At 36.5% G+C, this 22,999-nt stretch overlaps 1 protein-coding gene across 1 annotated transcript; it reads right to left on the bottom strand.

The window, feature by feature from the left end:
• Positions 1-12,107: 12,107 nt before the first annotated feature.
• Positions 12,108-20,265, bottom strand: LOC131858139 (transcription factor MYB65-like). The gene is made up of 3 exons (XM_059211181.1): positions 19,873-20,265; positions 12,769-12,920; positions 12,108-12,396 (listed from the first exon to the last, which is right to left on the bottom strand). Exons 1-3 carry the CDS (start codon positions 20,263-20,265, stop codon positions 12,108-12,110), a joined length of 834 nt encoding a protein of 277 aa, XP_059067164.1.
• Positions 20,266-22,999: the final 2,734 nt, after the last annotated feature.

Genomic DNA, 22,999 nt, shown 5'->3' with positions numbered 1-22,999 from the left:
GTGATTATTTCTTAAAGGGGGAGAGAATAATGATTTGTATGTGAATTTGGCATTGTTTTCGAAAGGGAAGAGAAGCATGTGAAAAACAACCTTATATCATGGAAGCTTTGTGTGCATGATCTCAAGGGTAGATTGCTAGTGTTGATTTATTTTTTTGCATTGATTGTTTTTAACATCCATATGTTACTATCAATGCCAAAGGGGGAGATTATTTTTTATAAAGATAAACAAGTTTTATAGGGACCCAAAACACAAAGTTTTATAGACCAAGGCCAACAACCAAACAAACAATAAATAAAAGCAAAACATGGGACAAACCCCACACAGACCCAAAGCTAAAAACAACATGAAAAGCCCCAAAAAATAAGAAAAAACACTCAATTGATAGAGTACACCAGTTCATAATTCTTCTGAATAATATTCATGTTGATTTTCTCCAAATCCTCCATGATGAATCTAGAGATACCCTGGTCTTGGCTTCGGCTCCTGGTCCTAGTACAGGGACCTAAAATAGTCTTCCCTCCAGCAGCACTCTCACCACCCTCCGAAGCATTCTTTTTTTATTTTTCCCCCAAGGGAGAATCATTGGATATGGGTCGGGTTCTATAGTCTACAATCATGGCATTGATTTTTTTCAAACCCTCAGCATTGTTCCTCATTATTTCCCTGCTAATTTCCACTAGATTATTCAGGTTGTCTTTGACATCAACCACATACTCTTCTAGCTTATCAATTTTGTGCTCGTGGTTGAACTTCGTAGTTTCGACATCATGAGCTTCTCAGTTTTATTAGGCCTAGGGGAATTCATGAAAGTATCAATACAATCCTTAATCCCATCTTTCAGGGTTCCAATTTCCTTACCGACCCACCTCCAGCATCTCTCCTAGCCCGTAGTGACCTCCAAAATCAGGTCTTCCAGCACCTTCTCCCCCTTTTGACCACCTTCATTTTATTTATTCATGGTCCCCTATTCCTCGTTATCCACATTGATGGGGATGTCTAGCATAATCTCATTGTTCTTGTCTTTGGACCTACTCGACTTGGTTAATTTTGTTTTCTTCCTGATGGGTGGCTCCACGTCTTGGATTTTCCTGCTACTAGACTTAAACTTGCCTGCTACCCACCTTGGAGGATTGATTTTCCTACTATTGTTAGTTTTAGGGGTCACCATAGGCTCCCCTTATTTCTCTATTCTATACTTAGGGTCCTCTAAATCCTTAATATCATGCCAATCAAGGGCATTGCCACTATCCTCCTCATCCATCTTCGTCTCAAAAACTAACTACACCTAAGGGTTAGAGGAAGAAATATGGGTTTTATCCATGGGGGAAGGTTTCACTTCATGAGCTTTTTCATACTCCATGATTACCATGATAAACCCCTCATGAAGCACCAGATTATCCTAGTTCTCAGCATGTTTAGCTAAACTATTTTCCAAGGGTGAAACCAAGTAGAACAGGATGGAGATAATTATACCATGTCTAAAATGGTTTAAAATTGTAAAATGATACAAGAAAATACTAGCGAATCTACCATCAAGAGTGATATACATGATGATGAATTCCACCATGTCAACCGAGAGAGAATTCAGATCTTTCTATTGTAGCCATCATCTGCCAGTTTAGTCACCCTCTGTCATTCCTTTTCCTTGTCAAAAAAAGAAGCGATGGCCTCCTCACCACACTTCCTCTCTCTATAAAATTTCATTCCCTTAGTACCAAGTCCAATAACAGTGGCAACTAGGGTTTTGTCAACATAGAATTACACTCCATAAACAACCAACACACCCTTTTCCCACACATTGACAAATATTTCAATAACCCGGTGGGAGATACCATGTAATCTCTATAGATAGGGAACAATCCCACCGTTAGATATTTCCTCCCAAACCTCCTTATTCTTTCACCACTTATCATAGGTCATAGGTTAATGACTACTCTTGTCACCACCCATTCAGTTACACAAGCAATCCAGACAACTACAAACCGGGCACAAACCCAGAAAAAAAAACTAAACTAAAGTTTCTTAAGCTTCTCAAAGTGGTAATAATTTGAAATACCTACCTAATGGAACCCATCCCATCATAATCTCTCATCATTAAATTCATTTTTAAAGCCAAAGATATCAACATCATTTCTCGCCAGGTCACATAGAGTTTTTGGGAAGGTTTCCCTACCTCTCCATGATCTAATTGCCACGTTTTCAATAGCTAGGTTGGCAACATGGTCCTCTGGTTTATTTCCTTCCCGAAAAACATGTGAAATCTTGAACTCCTCTAGACTGGCAATCATTTCAAGACAATCCTTAATCAAGTTCAAAATAGTCCAACTTGTCTCTGTACTACCCCTGATGAATTTCACAATGTTGAGAGAGTCACTTTCCCACAAGACCCTTCTAAAGCCTTCCTTGCTCACCATTTGTAGCCCTATATAGGCAGTGTTGGCCTCGGCATAATGGTTACTCTGGGTGCCCAAAGGGAGAACTACCATAGAGACCAGCAAACCCAAGTGATTCCTTGCCACTCACCCACAACTTGTCAGCCTAGGATTTCTCTTGGCCGCCCCATCGATATTGATTTTGATCCACCCTAGAGGAGGTAGATGCCATAAAACATTCACTCTTCTATGTTTTATTCTATAGACTAGAACAAAGACATTCCAACAAATTTTCCATCTTTTGATAGTGTCTCATTCCTCCTAGTTAGAATCAAGTGGAGGGTCATTTTTCCTACTAGGGCAATAATTGAGAAAATTTTCCTTAATAACATTCCTTATTCTGATCGCCACCACTTGAGCCGTGGAATCCATATCTCTGAAATTCCTATTATTCCTTTCCTTCTATATACCCCAAACAATATGGGGTAGGGAGATGATCCACAAAATACCAAGTGCATGGTTACCAAAGGGGCACTTCCATTAGCACCAAAAGTGGAGATTGTTGGATATTGTCGCTGCTAGGATATGTTATTGTCATTGATGTCAACATATTCCTATTTTTTGGTGTTTTAGTGATTGCAGAGAATTGAGTTGGTTGGTTTATCTGTCTGATAACTTGAAGTAACTAGAGATACATGATTCAGTGTGGGTTTCATGATGCTAAGTTGTGATTTGATTGAGTTATGGATTTTGGTATAAGGATTGGTTTTTCGGTATCTAGTATTGAAGTGTTCTAGGATTTGATTTATTATGCTCGAGAATGATTATATCTTGAGTTGTGGATTTGGGAGAGTGTTTAGGATATTCATATGTATCTTCAATTTAGATGGTTTGTGATTTGGTGCTCCGCAAGTTATCTTTCTAATGCCAGTTGTTGTTGTTGAGTGTTCTTGAGTATCAACATGTTGATCAATGGAGATTTGATTAAATTGTGTTGGGTCAACCATTGCGGATGTTTCTAACATGCTTGTTGATGTTTCCTAATCATGTCCTATTTGTTTTTTTGGTCCACATTGATCATTGTGTGCGTTATTGAGGATCCTATGGTTCCGGTGATGTTCTTCATGTTATACGATATTTTCGGTGGTGTGGCATGTTGCAGATGATCTTTGCAAAAAATTTGGTGGTGTTACGTGTTCGAGGATTTTATTTGGGTCCATGCTATGTCATCATGGTATTGTATTGGTTCAATGGTTGATCTATGTATCGTGTGATGTAATTTTGAAGTTAGGTCTTAAGGGTTTATTCGACCTTGTAGTCAATGTTGATGATTTCTATAAATAGGTGTTATATTCATGTAATTTGGTGATAGGTGTTGTGTCTGCATTAAATGAGAGTAGTGTATGTGCAAATAAGTGATTCATCTTTTGGTGAGAAGTGTAGAGAAGATAGTGTTGCAGAGTAGACGCATGTGCTTAACTGGAACTGTCATCAGGAATTTGGAGATGCTATTCTTTTAGTTCATGTAAATCGGATCATTTTTTGAATGTTCTTGTAAGGTAGTGAACCTTCTTTAAGGGTTGTATCCTTCTAAGTTATTATATTTTAAGCAATGAGCTATAGGAAGTGTGCCTGAATGTATGTGCATTCCCCATTGTAACATTTATACATACTATTGCAGAGTATCATCTTACTATTGGTAGGTTCCCACTATGGTTTTTCTCGTAACTAGGTTTTCCACGTCAAAATATTGGTGTTATGTGTGTTGTTGTTATTGTGCTTATCTTTGTTCTTGCTGCAATTGATCTAATAAGAATTTTTCCTTAAATTGTTTAATCTAGTGAAAACTGATTCAGAACCCCCCTGCCCCTCCTTAGTTTTCCTTCATTGTTGTTGCCAACAAATATGTTATGATGGAAAATTATGTCATTCATTGATATGCTAGAAATCTAGGCATAACTAGGCAAATTCCTTAGGGAAAACTCATTGTTTATAATAATGCTTCACTTAAATGACTATGGGGTGATCATGTAAATAAAGATTTATTATATACAAATGCATTTCTCTTCTACTTATGTAAATTTTATCTATATAGTTTCTTTTGATTTTTCTCTTAGGTTGTCGTGATTTAGAGATCCTCTTTTTTGTAAGAACTCGATTGTGTATAATTAAGGGTAGTTATTGATACGGGATATTCTCTCATTGATCAAACCTTATCAAATGAAAACAATTTAAATATTGTGGAAGGCAATTGGAAAGAACGCAAGAGATTCTCCAGATTTTTTAGTAATGAATATCTCATTTTAATGCTTCTTGAGTTATGATGCAATTAAGTTGAAGAGTTAATTGGTGATATATATATTGAATTATTTGGCAAACAAAACTAGGTTAATCCTTAAATATAACTCCAACAATGGCAAACAAAAAGTTTCACAATTTTAGTTAGCATGTAACAATTAATTGGAGAGGTAAAGATGACTCCCAATTTAAATTTATAAACCATTACGGTTTTGTTCAATTCCACAAATAACACAATTGACCTAAGCCACTTGCAGAAATCGTAGAACTAAAAGTTAGTGAGAAATGCATAAAATTAAGTATTAGGACTAGTCCCTTGAAGTCATTACAAACAAAATAAAATTAAGTTCAAAATTAAGTGTCTATTATTCACTTAAATTGTATTTTATATACAATCATTGCATCAACAATAAGAAATTGAAAATGATCTCAAAATGAAGAAGAAAGATGAAAGGAGTGTGATATCCACCATTACATTTAAGTAGGATATAAATATAAATGATTTGATAATGCAAATGAGAATCTATCTATTGAACAATAATATACATAAATCTTAAAAATATTGCTTTTTCTCTATTCCATTCTATTTTTCTAGATTTTTATCAACAATCTAATAAATCTAAATTCATAGTGGAAGAAAAATAGACAATATTAATTCATCTTACAACATAGAACTCTCTGTAAGGAAAGCACAGTGCGGAAGATGCTCTCCTAATGTCAATTTGCAAGGAAATAAAGCAAGTATGTATTAAATTCAATTTACAGAACTTAGAGATGTGCATAGAAAAGTGGATAAAAAACTAAACACATAAAATACAACAGAGAAAGAACACAAGAGTTACATGGGAGAACCCTTACGGGAAAAAAACCCACCACCTAAAAGAGATCACTTTATTTCAGTAAACATATGATTTCAATAAAGTTTTAGATCTTTCCTTTCAAACATTCACTCTCAGAACTCTTTTCACAAACTCATAGAACAAAACCAGTATGCCATTCAAAATGTAGAATGCACCAAATAGCCAACCCACAACAAATGGTTTCCTCTAGGAACATATACTTCTAAAATGATCTTTGTCTATTCAACTTTCTATTCGTTCAACCATCGGAAAGCTCAACTGTTTGTCCATTCATGAACTCGTGAGAATGTATTATCCTACATTCACTAGGAGGCAAGTCGGTTCGTATTCTTATACACTGGTGCAAGCACATTAACTGTCCACATGATAAAACTTTTTACCATTGACCTATGTGGATATTTGTAGTAAGTCATCGCTCATCGAGAGAACTCCCTCTATCAGCAAGACCAATTTTGACCTACTCCAATCCCTGATGAACAAGCAATGTGGCTCAATCAGCAGAAGACACACCATCGAAAGAAAACCCTCAACGGTTACCCTGATCGCTAATAGGTGACTTCATTATCATAACGCCCGCTATCAGGAAAACCTCCATAGAGCTACTCTGATCCCTGATGAACAAACAATGCAGCTCAATCAACAGAAGACACACCATCGGAAGAACACCCTCAACGGTTACCCTGATCGCCAATAGGCAACTTCATTGGCATAATGCCTGCTATCGAGCAAACCTCCATAGAGCTACTGTGATCCCCGATGAACAAACAATGTGGCTCCATCGACATATGTTACTTTGATTAGCATGAAAAAAGGTGAAGTGAATTCGAGGAACTTTTCCAGCAAACTCCCACTTGATGAGAAATTCACTGGACTGCTTAATGTTTTCAGACGTTGCTGAGAACCATGGGTACTAAGACCCATAGAGCTAGAACACCACTTGTACTTGTAAGTGCTTACTAGTTTTGTTAAGGCATCTGCAACATTTTCCAGAGTGTCTATCTAGTTCAGATTTACTTTTCCATCTTCCACCATGTCACGAACAAAGTGATATTGGACATCAATATGTTTAGACCTGGCATGGAATGTAGGATTCTTTGCCAAATAAATGGCACTCTGACTGTCACAACAAACTTCAATTTTCCCTTCATCAAAACCAATATAAGAACTCAAATGCCTAAGCCAAACAACTTCTTTAAAAGCATGTGTGGTAGCCATGTATTCTGCAGCTATAGTGGACAAAGCGACTACAGGTTGCCCCTTGCTCATCCATCTGATAGCACCACCATTAAACATGAATATATATCCATTGGTGGATCTCCTACTATCAATGTCCCCTGCCCAATCAAAATTCACATATCCTTGAATGCTAATAGTCCTCTGTGAGCCAACCAAATGTCCATGGCAACACAAAGCATATTGAGAAGTACCTCTCAAGTATCTAAACACTCTCTTCACAGCATCCCAATGTGGCCTTCCTGGATTTTTCATAAATCTACAAAGTACTCCCGCTGGTTGGGAAATGTCTGGTGTGGTAAAAACCATCACATACATAAGACTGCCAATAGCCCTTGCATATGGTACATTCTTCATGTCATCAATCTCCTTTTGAGATTTGGGACTGGCATGCACAAATAACTTTGTTCCTTGTAGGATCTAACCAACTTGTTTTTTACAGTTAGACATATTAAACCAATCAAGAACATTAGTAATATATTTTCTCTAAATGAGCTAAAGCTTTCTCTTAGATATGTCCCTTTAAATTTCCATTCCCAGAATGTACTTTGCTGCCCCCAAGTCTTTCATTTCAAATTTCAAGGACAACTAAGATTTGAAATCTGAGATCATACTTTTACCATTTCCAATGAATAACATGTCACCTATGTACAAAGAAATGATAAGAATCCTATCACCTTCAGTTTTTTAGTACACACAATGATCAACTTTGGATCTCACAAATCCTAAAGATAATACATAGGTATCATATTTCTGATACCACATTCTGGGAGATTGTTTCAAACCATAAAGAGACTTTTTGAGTTTACATACCAAATGTTCTTTACCTTTTTCCACAAAGTTCTTTGGCTGGGATATATAAATTTCTTCTTCAAGATAAACATGAAGAAAAGTTGTCTTTACATCCATCTTCTCAACTTCCCAATCATACGCTGTTGCAGGTGACATAAGAAATCTAATAGATGTCAGCTTAGCTAAATGAGAGAATATTTCTCCATAGTCAATACCTTCCTTTCGAGAGTACCAATTAGCAACTAGTCTCGCCTTGTACTTATCAATGCTACCATCTGGAACATACTTCTTAAAAACCCACTTACATCCCACAGGCTTCCTGCCTTTAGGCAATGGTACCAGATCCCAAGTTCCATTCTTTCCTATTGATGTCATTTCATCATTCATGGCTTCCAACCAAGAATCTAAATCAGACATGTTGATAGCCTCTTTCATAGTCCTTGGCTCATCAGCATTCATAAGCAAAGCATAGGCAAAATTAACATTCAACATTGAGTAGTTAATCCTTTCCGATGAATAACCGTACCTATTAGGTTATCGTCTCTCTCGTGTGACTCTCCTTTCTACCTGTGGTGAGACTTCATGAGATTCAATGTTAGGAGGTTCATCATCATGTTCTTCTTCTAAACTTTCAGATCTGCTTGAACTCTCTACATTTTCAGGTACATTTGGAGTTTGTACTTCCTCTCTTAGTGGAATTTCAACCACATCTTTTTCTTTCTTTTCTATTTGTCGATCTATTGACATAGGTTTTAGCTCATGGAATATTACACTTCTGCTATACAAAAACTTTCCAGTCACAGGATTCCAAAGCTTGTATCCTTTCACACCAATACTATAGCCAATGAAAATATATTTGACTGCTTTGTTATCCAACATAGATCTATTTACTTTAGGCACATGTGCATATGCCTCTTAACAAGAAACATGAATGTGTCTTAAAGAAGGCTTCTTACCAGACCATGCTTCCATAGGTGTCTTGTCTACCAATGCTGAAGTAGGAGAATGATTCAACAGGTAGCATGTTGTAGCAACCACTTCAGCGCAAAAATTTTGTTCCAAACCAACACTACTCAACATGCTTCTTTCTTTCTCCATTAGAGACCGATTCAAGCTTTCAGCAACTCCATTTTGTTGTGGAGTGTAAGGTGTAGTCATATGCCTCTTTATTCCATGATCTTTGCAATATTGTTCAAAGTTTGCAAAATAGAACTCACCACCATTATCAGTCCTTAAGCATTTAATTTTCCTGTCAGTCTGATTTTCAACCAAGTTTTTAAACTCCTTAAATCGACTGAACACTTCCGATTTACTTTTCAAAAAATATACAAATGCCCTTCTCGAATAATCATCTATGAAAGAAACATAATATCCAAACTTCGATAATGAAGGAACATTTACTGGACCAAATACATCAGAGTGGATATAATCCAACAAACTAGAAGACCTATGAGGACTAGAATAAAAAGTGACACGGTGTTGCTTTCCATATATGCAATGTTAACAAAATTCGAACTCAAAATTACAATCATCAAGCCCTTCTACCATATTCTTATTTTCAGAGATTTTAAGCCCTTCTCTCCAATGTGACCTAGCCTATGATGCCATAACATTGTTTTCTCTGCAGGAAGTTTAACTTCCATAGAGTTTACATCATGTGTTAACACAATAGTTTTTTCATATTTTACAGAGACATTATAACAGCACACAGGTTTAGAATTTAACTTATACAGAGTTACAATGCGTTCACCCTTAGCCAATAAAATAGACTATCTAGTCATCTTGCAACCACCAGACACAAAAGTTACCTGAACTCCAACATCATTCAACTTACTAACAGAGAGTAAATTTCTAGCCAAACCTAGTATATGAAGAACTCCATCGATTCCCTTTATTCTACCATCAGGGAACTAGATTCTTACTCTACCTCTCCCTACGATCTCTAGTGTTGAATCACTTGCTAGGAATACCTTTCCACCAGCATACGGTTCATACTTTTAGAACCATTCTTTGTGAGATATCATACGGAATGATGCCCCTAAATCAACCAACCATACATCATCAGATGCAGGCACTGCCAGGGCTGCTAAAAAGGCATTTGCTTTGCTCTGAGAAGACCTAGTATCAGAAGTATTCTTCTTCTTCTTCTTCTCCTCTTTGCAATCCTTTTGGATATGGCCTTTCTGTCCATAGCTCTAGCATTTCACCTTGGACTTCTTTCCAGGAGACTTTGACCTCTCTTGTGACTTGGCTTTGGACTTTTTGTCTTTCTTTTTGTCTTTCTCCTTTGACCTGCCTCGAACAGAGAGAGCCTCTTTGGCCACCTCAGAATATCTCCTTCTCATCTCTTCTAACAAAAGAGAAGTAACCACCTCATCCATTTAAAACTTGACAGTGGTACTCCCAATGGTCATTACCAAGTGGTATCACATGTTAGGCAAGGAACACAATAATAGCATACAACGATCTTCTTCTATAATTGTATCTCTCACAAAAGTTAACTGTGCAAGGACCATGTTGAATGCATTCAAATGATCTTCTATAGATGTCCCTCTAGCCATCTTTAAAGAGTATAACTTCTTTCTCAAGAAAATTTTATTCACCAAGGATTTGCCCTGATAAATATCTACCAATTTCTTCCACAGAAGAGAAGGAGTCTTCTCCTCATGAATGTTCAAAATAATAGAATCTGCAAGGCTTAATCTTATCAGTCCTCTGGCCTTTCGATCTACTAAGTCCCAATCCTCTTGCTTCATGCCTGAAGGTTTCTGTCCAGACACAACAACCCAAAGATCGCGGTCAACTAGCAAATCTTCAACTTTAAATTTCCACAACTCAAAGTTTGAGCCATTGAACTTCTCAAGATCCATTGGCCCAGAAGTACTCGCCATCTCAATCTGCAAATAGAACAATTAGACTCTCTGCTAGACTCCCACTGAAACAAAATTGACACAAAAAAATGACCCAACCTAACAATGATAGCACAACTGGCCAGACTCTGATGCCACTTGTAAGGAAAGCACAATGTGGAAGATGCTCTCCTAATGTCAATTTGCAAGGAAATAAAGCAAGTATGTATTAAATTCAATTTAGAGAACTCAGAGATGTGTACATAAAAGTGGATAAAAAACTAAACAGACAAAACACGACAGAGAAAGAACATAACAGTTATGTGGGAAAACACTTATCAGAAAAAAACCCACCACCTAAAAGAGATCACTTTATTTCAGTAAACATATGATTACAATAAAGTTTCAGATCATTTCTTTCAGACATTCACTCTCATAACTCTTTTCATATACTCATAGAACAAAACCAGTATGCCATTCAAAATGCAGAATGCAACAAATAACCAACCCACAACAAACGGTTTCCTCTGGGAACATATACTTCTAAAATGATCTCTGTCTGTTAAATTGTCTATTCGTTCAACCGTCAGGAATCTCAACTGTTTGTCCATTCATGAACTCATGAGAATGTATTATCCCACATTCACCAGGAGGCAAGTCGGTTTGTATTCTTATACACCGGTGCAACCACATTAACTGTCCACATGATAAAACTTTTGACCATTGACCCGTGTGGACATTTGTGGTAAGTCATTGCTCATCAGGAGAACTCCCTCTATTGGCAAGACTAGTTTCGACTTACTTTGATCCCAGATGAACAAGCAATGCAGCTCCATCAGCAAAAGACACACCATCGGAAGAACACCCTCAACGGTTACCCTGATCGCCAATAGGCGACTTCATCGGCATAACTCGTTCTATCGGACAAACCTCCATCGAGCAACTCTGATCCCCAATGAACAAGCAATGCAGCTCCATCAGCATAGGTTACTCCGATCAGCATGAAAAAAGGTCTGAATTCGAGGCACTTTTCCAACACTCTCATCAAATAAGAAGCAAGACTACTTTAAGTACAAAACGAATTGAGATGTTTAATTATTTTTTCATTACTCCCTCGAGTGGATATAGATTACAAAATCATTAAATAGATTGTTTGAACAACTTCATAACAACCCCAAATTTGCTAACATTTTTTCGTTTCAATACACAATTCTACAAATAGTCTTCAACGGAAAGGGTTCCCAACATTCTGCAGGGATTGCACTTAATTATCAGCCATATTTTTCCCATTCTTTGCTTCTGCCATCTTATCGTAGTCGACTTTGAAAGCATCATCGATTTGCTCTCCAAATGAAGAAGATGGGTGATTCCTGTAACACCATGGCCCACCACCTACATTGTTGGAGAAAGTGCTGAAATCATTAATGGCGGTGAGACCATTATACCATTACTTATTTGCTTGAAATTCTGCATTGGTTCTACTGCGTTATCATAGTAAACTGTGAAAGCATCTTTGATTTTATCTCCGCATGAATGAATTTGGATGTCACACTTTGCTCTTAACATTGTGCTGCATAATTGCATATAGCTCTCACTCCCCGCAAGATTCTCAGCAATGTTGATATTCTCTTTTCTGTTCTCATACCCTGCTGAAGTGTCCGTCGTAGAAATGAATTGTGGTGGGAAGTTGCACGGCATGGTCATCGAAGAAGATGGGCGATTCCGTAAGAGCATGGCGCACCACCCACAATGTTGAAGACATTGCGGAAATTCTGCATGGGCTCTACAGAGCCTTGGGAAGTGTATCCTCTCGCACTGTAAACTTCTTCAATTTGAGAAATTGGGAATCCATTATTTCCCTGAGAGCTTGGCTGTCTATGAGCAGGCTGGATTTTGGTCGCTTCAACTCTTTTGCTCAAATGAGAGTTCCAGTGATTTTTAATCTCATTGTCCATTCTACCAGGAATGCAGCCTGCTATCAACGACCACCTACGTTTCATGAAACAAATTTTCCTTAACGACAGCTCCATTGTCGAGAATTTGGTTCTTAAGAGAAAGCAAAGCAGAGTTCACTGAAAATATTGAACATCTAATCTAGTGGAAAAGGAAAGAACTTAAGCAATTGTGAGCGCTCTAGTTAAACATTACACAGCGGTAATGTGCAGAACATGAGAAACAGTTATTTTATCATTAAGATATTAATTTAAATGAGTTTTACAGACTCTCACATTTACTGCTACAGTACGGTTTCCAAATTAAAAAGTCGAGAGTTCAATCACATTTGATATCTATGGGAGACACACAAACAACTCTACAAAACAAATAACTAGCGAAAAAGTACTGACTCTATTGCCAACCAACTTGTGAAGTCTTAAGATGAAGTCCTCTTCATCTGCTGAAATATGGCCACACTTAATGTCAGGACGAAGATAATTCATCCAACGCAGCCTGCACGCCTTTCCACAACGCAGCAACCCTTTCAAATCACACAGTACGATATAGAAATTACCAACCTGCCATTTTTTATACTGTTCATTCTTACTTTTGAGCAAAACTATGGACTCCAGGACTCAAGTTACTGACAGAGCTGCCCACCTGCCACACCTGATTAATACTGGTTTGGTTAGAATTAAGCACCAAGGAGGCAAAGATTGTTATCTTCCCACTGCTACTCTCATACACAGTTCTCTTGTTGGTCACAGTGAGGCTAATAGGTGTTGAGAACTGATGCTACTCGAGCATGCACCCCTATGCATACCTATATTCTTTGCATCCACCGCTATGCTGGCTCAGTCCAAGTTCCACTGCCAAACTCCAGCATGCATGCACGTAGCTAAATTTTATGAGGATCGAATATTATTTTAGTTTAGTTAATATTTTTTTATTGTTCAATCAAATAAAACATGCTGTGCATGCAGTTATTTATTTTTAGGATAGCTGCTCGAATAAGATCTAGGAATAATGCATGTAGTAAATTCTTGTTTGTAGCAGTAAACTCCAGTTTGTTTTTTCCCATCATAGAGGTTGTAATGCTACTGATTATGCATGTAAATTCTTGTTTGTAGCAGTAAACTCCAGTTTGTTTTTTCCCATCATAGAGGTTGTAATGCTACTGATTATGCATGTAGTTTAGTGAATGGTAGTCTAAATTAAGAGATATAGTGTGGATTGATTGTTTGAAAGGTAGTCAGCTTCTTTGTAATTTTTTGAGCTGCAATAATAAGAGTATGCTGCTGTAATAAAATTTTGTGTCCAGTTCTGAAACAGGGGCACTTCTAATTTATTTATTCTGGATTGTGTTATCTATATTTCTGCAATAAGATAATTGTTGTTATATGTTTCTTGGTTTATCAGCTGGCTTAAAGAACAAGGTCATTTCAAATTCTACAAGTGGTATTAGAGCAGGTAAAATTGTTTTGGGTTAAAGTTTTATTGTTAGAATTTCATCAAAGTTAATCATGTCAAATTCTAACAATATGCCCGTTCCAGAATTTGATGGGAATGATTATGATTATTGATGTATTAAGATGCTGACCTTTTTGATTGAAAAAGATTTTTGGGAGAATATTGAATCAGGTTATGAGGAGTCGGCTGATTGGAATGCCCTTACAGCCAATGAAAGAACAACAAGAAAGGAAGCAAGGAAAAAGAATGCTCAAACTTTGTTTCACATTCAGATAGCTCTTGATAAGAGCTTATTTCCAAGAATATCAGGGGTAACAACTGCCAAATATGCCTGGAAGACTCTACAAGAAGCTTACCAGGGTAGTGGTCAAGTTAAAGTGGTCCAGCTTCAGACATTGAAGCGAGATTTTGAGAATTTGAAGATGCAAGATGCTGAAATTATAAGTGATTATTGTGTCAGAATCAAAGATGTGGTCAATAAAATGGCTACACTTGGGGAAATTGTAACCAATGAAGTTTTGATAAAAAAGCTGTTTAGATTTTTGACACCCAGATGGAATCATATAGTAATAATCATAGAAGAAAGCAAGGATTTGACAAAACTACAGTTTGATCATCTGGTTGGATCCCTAATGTCTCATGAAGAAAGGTTGAAAGATTCTTTTGAAGGTGTAGAGAAAGCATTTTCCTCTAAATTGCTAATTACAAAAAATGAAGATGCAAGCAACAGTAGTGCCAAAATCAATCAAGGCCAAGGTAAAGGGCAAAGCCAAAATTATTCAAGAGGTAGAGGTAGAGGTGGCTCAAGAGAAAGAGGTGGTTTCAAAGGAAGAGGTAGAGGCAGATTTGATAAGAGAAATGTTCAATGCTACCATTGTAACAGGTATGGCCACTTAAAAAAAGAATGCAAATTGAAAGAAGGTAAAAGTGCTAACTATGCTCAAGAAAGTAGTGAGAATCCTCTTGATCACTTATTTTTATCTTATGCCAATGGTGAAAATACTAGTAAAGATGTTTGGTACCTAGATTCTGGATGCTCTAACCATATGACAGTGAATGAGAAGTTGTTCTCAACAAAGGATGGAAGTTTCAAATCCAAGATCCAGCTTGGTGATGATAAATCATTGGAGGTTGCTGCCAAAGGAGCTATGGAGGTCCAAACAAAAGAAGGTATAAAGAGTATTCATGATATTTATTATACTCCACAATTGAAGCACAATTTGTTAAGTGTTGGGCAGCTATGTGAGAAAAATTATAAAGTAGTCTTTGAGAATAAGACTTGTACTATCTATGATAGGAATAAGGATAATAGGGTGATCATTGTTGTTCCTATGACAAGAAATAGGATGTTCCCCTTGAGGTTTGGTGAACATAACAACAGTTTGGCAAATATGGCTTATGAGGATTCAAGTTGGTTATGGCATCTCAGGTATGGGCATTTAAATTTTCATAGTTTGAAGTTTCTAACCTCACATGCATTTAGTTTCTGGTTTGCTCAAGGTTGAGGAACACAAGGAGGTTTGTGAAGGTTGTGCTAAAGGAAAGCATGCAAGGGAAAAGTTTCCAAAGGGCAATGTATGGAGGGCTCATCACCCACTTCAGCTTGTTCATTCAGATATATGTGGTCCTATGCAGACTAAGAGTTTGGGTAAGTCATCATATTTCATCACTTGTATTGATGATTACTCATGAAATTGTTGGGTATATTTTTTGAAGGCCAAGGATGAAGCCCTAGATACATTCAAGAAGATTAAAACCCTTGTGGAAAATGAGAAAGGATGCAAGATCAAGTGTTTAAGGACTGATCGTGGATGAGAATTTTTCTCAAAGGTTTTCCAGAGTTATTGTGATCTTAATGGTATCAAGAGGCAACTCACAACTGCATACACACCTCAACAGAATGGAGTCGCTGAAAGGAAAAATCATACTATGGTTGAAATGGCAAGGTGCATGTTATAGACCAAAGGATTGAGCAATTCTTATTGGGGAGATGCACTTGCTATAGCGGTATACATCCTCAATCGTATCCCCACCAGTGCACTAGAAAAGATGACTCCTTATGAAGCTTGGTATGGTAAAAGGCCTAATGTTAATCATTTCAAAGTTTTTGGTTGTTTGGCTTATGTGCATGTACCTAATCAGAATAGCCAAAAGTTAGATGCAAATAGTGAGTCATGTATTTTTATTGGGTATAGTGAGAAAAGAAAGGCTTATAGATTGTATAATCCCACCACTAATAAGTTTATTGTCTCAAGAGATGTAATTTTTGATGAAGGGGGAGTTTATGGTCATTTAAAAGGCCATGTTGAGAAGCTAAAATCTGTTTTGAATGATGATATAATTGTTGATATTGATCATGATCAGCCAAATAATGCTTTTATATCCAATGGTTTAACTCCACCAAGCATCTCTTCATCAAGTTCTTCAGTACCAAGTTCAAGTCCAACTTATTCTCCAAGTCCTACAAGGAAGGTAAGGAGATTGAGTGATATCTACTAGAGGAGTGGAAATCAATTACATGAAGAAAACCCAATAGGTGAGATGATGAATTTTGCTTTATTATCCAAGGCTGTTTTTGAACCATCATGTTTTGAAGATGCATGTACTAATGAGGTTTGGGTGCAAGCCATGGAAGAAGAGATGGATTCCATGCATAGGAATGACACTTGGGAGTTGACAGAGCTTTCGCATGACAAGAAAAAGATTGGGACTAAGTGGGTCTACAAAACCAAGTTTAACAGTGATGGGAGTGTTGAAAGACACAAGGCAAGATTAGTTGCTAAAGGCTTCACACAAAAGTATGGAATTGATTATGAAGAGACATTTGCACCATTAGCAAGATAAGAGACCATAAGAATGTTGATTTCATTAAGCTCAGAAGAAGTGGAGCATACATCATATGGACGTGAAAAGTGCATTTTTGAATGGGTACTTAGAAGAGGAAGTATATGTGGAGCAACCATAAGGTTTTGAAGTGGAAGGAAAAGAGAATCATGTCTATAGGTTGAAGAAAGATTTTTATGGCCTGAAGCAAGCACCAAGAGTGTGGTATGCCAGGATTGATGGATACTTTCAGGAGAATGGCTTCCAGAGAAGTAAGAGTGATCCTACCATTTACTACAAACAAGAAGGTACTGATATTCTAATCATAAGTTTGTATGTTGATGATTTATTATATATGGGTAGTAGTTCTAAGATGAGAGATGAATTCAAAGATGCTATGATGAAAGAATTTGAGATGAAAGATCTTGGTCTGATGAAATATTTTCTAGGAATGGAAGTTTTTCAAAGTAAGGATGAGATTTTCATTTGTCAAAAAAAATATGCACATGATATGCTGAAGAAATTTAATATGACTGATTGTAACCCTGCCTCCACTCCAAGTGCTCATGGAGTTTTGTTATGTAGAGATGATGGTGCTGATTTAGTTGATGAGACAACTTACAGAAGTACTGTGGGGAGCTTGATGTTTCTAACCCACACGAGGCTTGATATTGCCTATTTAGTTTTACTTGTTTCAAGGTATATGACAAATCCATCTGAAATACATATGAAGGCAGCCAAAAGGATTTTGAGGTATGTGAAAGGGAATTTAAGTTTTGGTATTCATTACTACTCCTCTACAAAGTTCAATCTTGTAGGCTTTAATGATTCAGATTGGGAAGGTAGTATGGATGACCATAGATCTACATCTGGAAATTGTTTTTCTTTTAGTTATATATTAATTACTTGGAGCTTGAAAAAACAAAGCATTGTTGCCCTCTCATGTATAGAGGCAAAGTATGTTGCAATTACCTCAGTAGGTACAGAACCTCTTTTGCTCAAAAAGGTTTTGGAAGAAATTGGAGAAAAGAAAATTCAGCCTACAGTGATATATTGTGACAATGTGAGTGCCATCAAGTTAGCGAAGAATTTGGTTCATCACAGTAGGACAAAGCATTTTGATATGAAATATCACTTCATATGAGATTTGGTGGAGAAGAAGGATGTTGAATTGAAGCACATCAACACCCAAGATCAACTAGCGGATATATTCACCAAGGCAGTTGCAAAATCTCAGTTTTTGATACTACGATATAAGATAGTAAGCTCTCTCAACATCAAGGGGGAGTATGTTGAGAACTGATGCTGCTCGAGCATGCAGCCCCATGCATACCTATATTCTTTGCATCCACCGCTATGCTAGCTCACTCCAAGTTCCACCGCTAAACTCTAGCATGCATGCACGTAGATAAATTTATGAGGATCGAATATTATTCTAGTTTACTTAATATTTTTTATTTCTCAATCAAATAAAGCATGATGTGCATGCAGTTATTTTTTTTTAGGATAGCTAATCGAATAAAATCTAGGAATAATGCATGTAATAAGTTCTTGTTTGTAGCAATAAACTCTAGTTTTCTTTTTCCCATCGTAGAGGTTGTAATGCTACTAATTATGCATGTAGTTTAGTGAATAGTAGTCTAAATTAAGAGATATAGTGTGGATTGATTTTTTGAAAGGCTGTGAACTCATTAAATAGCCACCCTTTTAAAAAAAATTTGAACTATAATAATAAGAGTATGCTGCTGTAATAAAATTATGTGTGCAGTTCTGAAACAGGGGCACTTTTGATTTATTTATTCTAGATTGTGTTATCTATATTTCTGCAATAAGATAATTGTTGTTATGTGTTTATTTCTGTCATAATTATCTTGGTTTATTAGCTGGCTTAAAGAACAAGGTCATTTCAGATTCTACAATAGGTGAGGGAGTCATAGTAGATTTAGATTCCACATCATATGTGCCCACCACAGTTGATCCATTACTTGATTGAAAGGTAATCAAAGCTTGTGTGCCAATCATTTGTATCCCTTGTGGGGTTATACCCCATGCAGAAGGTTTGGCCTGGAAAGCTATGTGTAATGATCCATTCTCTACATGGTAGATATATGATAGAGTAGCTCCTAATGCATTTATCTTGCTACAATATTGGAAAGTTTTGGTCTCACCTACTATGAATTTCAAAGGACAACTTCAATTTGAAGTCTATGCAGCTGCATCCCAACCAAACAGCAGCATAATGACTCCTAATGCCAAGAACACAAGACTCCCCATCATTCAAGTTTTACCCAATTTTCTCTCCTTAAATTCTAGTCTTGAATGAAGGGAAGTATGATTGTTGGGAAAATTCAAAAACTAGACTACATAATATAGGCAGAATCAGTGGTATAGTTAGAAACACGTGAATCTATGAAGAAATTTATGTAGCGTAACATGTGGAAATTGAAAACAAGTGAGTGATGGAGGACTAATGGATGCATAAACCATTCAACTCCTTCTAAACATTTCGTTCTTTCATTCTTTGACTTGACTTATAGAACAACTAATTATTATTCCAAGCACCGAATGTATAGATTATATTAGGGGAACAATAGTCATGAAGACTAATTTCATCAACATGTAATTCTCACATTAAATTTCTTAAAACATTCATTTTTTACAATCTGACGGTTCTCACAGAAGCATGCAAGATGGTCCCAATAGATTTTGTCCTTTTTTCCCCCCTGTCTCGCTCAAGCCTATTTCCAACAACTTGCAGCACTGAAACTGTATTATCAACAATTGATCATCTTGTCATTGCTTCCATCAATCTGTCTTCCCTTTCACGTTTCTCTGAAATAGTCATTACCATCATTTCCATTTATGTGTGAACACTATCTATAGACATAGGGTCTTTTCCGATGATTTTTTTACTTTGTTCTTTGAGTTATAGTATTTTATGGTAAAAATTTTAGAGCCCGAATTTGTTTCGATTGTAAAAATTGTAGAGGTGTCATATGGTTTGTAATATAATTTATGTTTTCCTCGCATATGTTTCTTAATGACAGGTCACAGGGGTGCCAATGATTCAACAAATGGATGATAGATGTTCCCAAGTCAAGGCTGGAAGCATTTCATAGACAAACATAGTTGAGTCTTGGAGTCCATAGTTGAGTGGCAGGTGGGCATCTTAAAAGCAAAAAGAAACAACATGCAACAAAACAAAGCATAGACAAACACTCAATTCAGTGAGTGCACCAGCTCCTTGTTCTTTTGGATGATAACCTTGTTGATGTCCTCCAAGTCCTCCATAATGAACCTAGATGTACCCTTATAGCTGCTCTTACTTCTGGTCCTAGAACTAGGGCCCGTAGTTTTATTGCCACCCATAGCAGAGTCTTCACCGCCTAGTTCTTTCTTTTTGTTACTGTCACTAGGATAATCACTATCAATAATATTGTATTTGTACTCCACCACCATGGTATTGATCTTTTCTAGCCCTTCCATACTATTTCCCATGGCCTCCTTGCTTATGTCTACCACATTCTTAAGGTTATTGTTGATCTCCTCCATAGACTGCTCAACCTTCTCAATTCTTTCCTCATGATTATATTTCATAACCTCCACATCATGGGAAAACTTCTGGGTCATGATCGTGAACTTCTCCATTTTATTAGGCTTAGGCGAATCAGTGAAGATATCAATTATCTCCTTAATCCCCTCTTTGAAGGTATCAATCTCCTTCACCACCCACTTCCATCAATTCTCCTGGCTTATAGTCGCTTTCATAACCAAATTCATTAGAGTACTTTCCTTTTGTAAGCCACTATCCACATCTTTAGGCAGAGTCCCCTGCTTCTCCTTTAGGACATGAAGAGGAATGTCCAATTTGATTTCTTGGTCCAAGGTCTTGGGACCATAGTCTTTAGCAACCAACTTCTTCTTTTTGGAATAAGGCTCAGTTTGAGAAACCATCTAGCCGATCAATTTACATGTAGCCCATCTGGGGGGGTTCTTGCTGTTATGGGTTCCAAGAGTCACTAACATCTCACCCTCTTCAACTCACTTGTAATTAGGGTCAACAAGAGGTTTGGCGCTCCCACTATCCTCCATCTCCATATCCATATCAGAGACATCTTGAAAATCAGTATTAGGGATTTGGCCTTTCTCAGAGAGAGAGGGCACAACTTCATGGACTTTGGTGTACTCCATAATGAGCACAATAAGCCCTTTATGGAGGACCGGATTATTCGGATTCTCAGCATGTTTTTCTAGACTATTCTCGAAAGAAGAAACCAGATAGAAGGGTCAGTGCAAGAAGATGAGTCCACTTTTTGGCCAAAAAGTGGAAGTGTTTTCCCTGTTTTTCAGATTTTGTCTCACTTGAGCTTAAATTTTGAAACACTTAGAGATTGAATCTTGACAAAAGTCAGTAATATAAAAGATAGCTCTCTGAGTGTAATTTTCAAATATGTAATTTATTTTAATACCCACATAATAAAAAATAACTTTTTGAATGAAGTTCTAAAAACTATGTTTTAAAAATGCCTGTTTCAGGACCATACCATGCATGTGTATGACCCACACTTTTTGACACAATTAAAATTATTTTCTCAAACCATTTTGGGAAATGGTTTGTAACACACTGAAGATTGATGAGCATATTTTTCTGTATTTTTTTTTCAAATATTTTTTTTTAAATTAATTTTTTAATGACCGTAATTATCTTTTTAAAAATTTGATGTGTACGACCCACATAATTTGACGTAAACTTAGTATTTTTTGAATTTTTTTTTTTTTAAATTGAAAAGAATTTTGTGTAGATTGATGACATATAATTTTTTTTTCAAAATTCATTAAAATAAATAAGTTATTAAATTAAGAAAATTAGTTAATATTTCAAATTTATGACCCTGATTTAGTATAAATTAAATGAAAAATAGTTAAAATAATCAATTTTTAAATTAATTTACATATTTAGAATCTAGACAGTATAATCTGAAATGGGTTTCAATTTCGTATAAAAATTTTTTGATTAGAGGCACGTAAACTATTTCATTTCATCATATTTGTGCTTTTATTCATGGAGCTTTGAATTTGCAGGTTCATGTCTCAGGTGTGGCCATCCCAGGCCTATCCCGGGCCTAATCCCGAGGCAAGTGGTGGGTTGTGAATTCAAATTTTACATAACGGGCCCCCGTTTAATAAACGGGGGCCCGTTTCATTTTCTGCCCGTTGGATTTAACAACGGGCCCCCGTTTTAATAACGGGCCCTCGTTATTTAAATAACGGGCCCCCGTTTTGAAAACGGGGGCCCGTTGTTAAAATAACGGGGGCCCGTTATTAAAATAACCGTTGCTGTAAAAAAAAAAATAGATTGCATCGATTTACTACACTATCATTGAAATCCGTACTGACAAAGATTTTTTACATCATTTGGCAGTACTTTTTAATATTTTTTACGCGATTTTTTGAAGACAAGTTTGTAAAAATGGGTTCTAAGCAACGTCAAAAGAAAAAAAAGAGGACAATGATAGTGGACGAAATTCAAGCACAAAGAGAGAAGGAGGCAAAACATCAAAGAGATCGAAGATCACAACAACGGCAATTGAATAACACTTTTGAAGCATCTAGTTCAGTGCCCGTTGTAGATGAGACCATTGAAGACATCATGATGGATGCAAGAAATATAGAACCACACACGGGTATGATTGTTGATACAAATGTTGATGTGGATGCAAATCCTGGTATGTTTTTAAATCCTGATGACTATGATGCCAATCAAATTGCTGATTTAAATGAAGCTGGATATAAATTTCATACACCAATACGAAAAGAAATAAAAATTGAAAATATTACACCACCATCTCTAAAAGAAAATGAATGTAATTTGTTTACTATTGATAGCAATGTGCTAGATAATCTTAATGGGTTAGTTTCTTGGAGACAAATCAGAACACATGCAAACAGATTATATAAACAATTTTTCTATAATAAAAAGTTAGGATTCCAATGTCAATTAATGCTACAATTAATAAAAATGTTAAAAATGCGTAAAGTCATGAAAAAAATAGGTATTTATGCAAAACCAAAAAGAAAAGATGAATCATATAAGCAAGTTGTATCTACTGTTGCCAGTGCCATTGATTCTATAGGAAAAACAAGTCGATCTAAAGATAAGAATGCAGCACGTAGAGTTATAATGACTGCTATAGTTGACAAAATGATTGTTAATAAAAGAATGTTAAGTGATATAAGTGGCTATTTGAACTTACATCGTAGAACCTTGTCAAGAGCGGCCAAAAGAAGAGACACAATTGAAATTGATCCACTAAACCATTGTTGGAGTTTTAGTGGTAGACTTCAAAGGTCGGACATGAAATTA

Source organism: Cryptomeria japonica, chromosome 1 (assembly GCF_030272615.1).
Source record: "Cryptomeria japonica chromosome 1, Sugi_1.0, whole genome shotgun sequence".
NCBI classification, from domain to species: domain Eukaryota; kingdom Viridiplantae; phylum Streptophyta; class Pinopsida; order Cupressales; family Cupressaceae; genus Cryptomeria; species Cryptomeria japonica.
Note: the sequence above shows the minus strand (reverse complement) of the source record. Positions and strands in the feature narration are given on the sequence as shown.

Bases quoted from the DNA above. Each gene is read 5' to 3' on its own strand.
- LOC131858139 (XM_059211181.1), bottom strand. From the start codon at position 20,265: ATGACCCAGAAGTTTTCCCATGATGTGGAGGTTATGAAATATAATCAT. The intron at 12,921-19,872 runs GTGCACTCACTG...AAAAAATGGCAG, and splicing joins TCCAAAAGAACAAGGAGCTG to GTTGGTAATTTCTATATCGT. The intron at 12,397-12,768 runs GTTGGTTGGCAA...CATGAAACGTAG, and splicing joins TTCATCTTAAGACTTCACAA to GTGGTCGTTGATAGCAGGCT.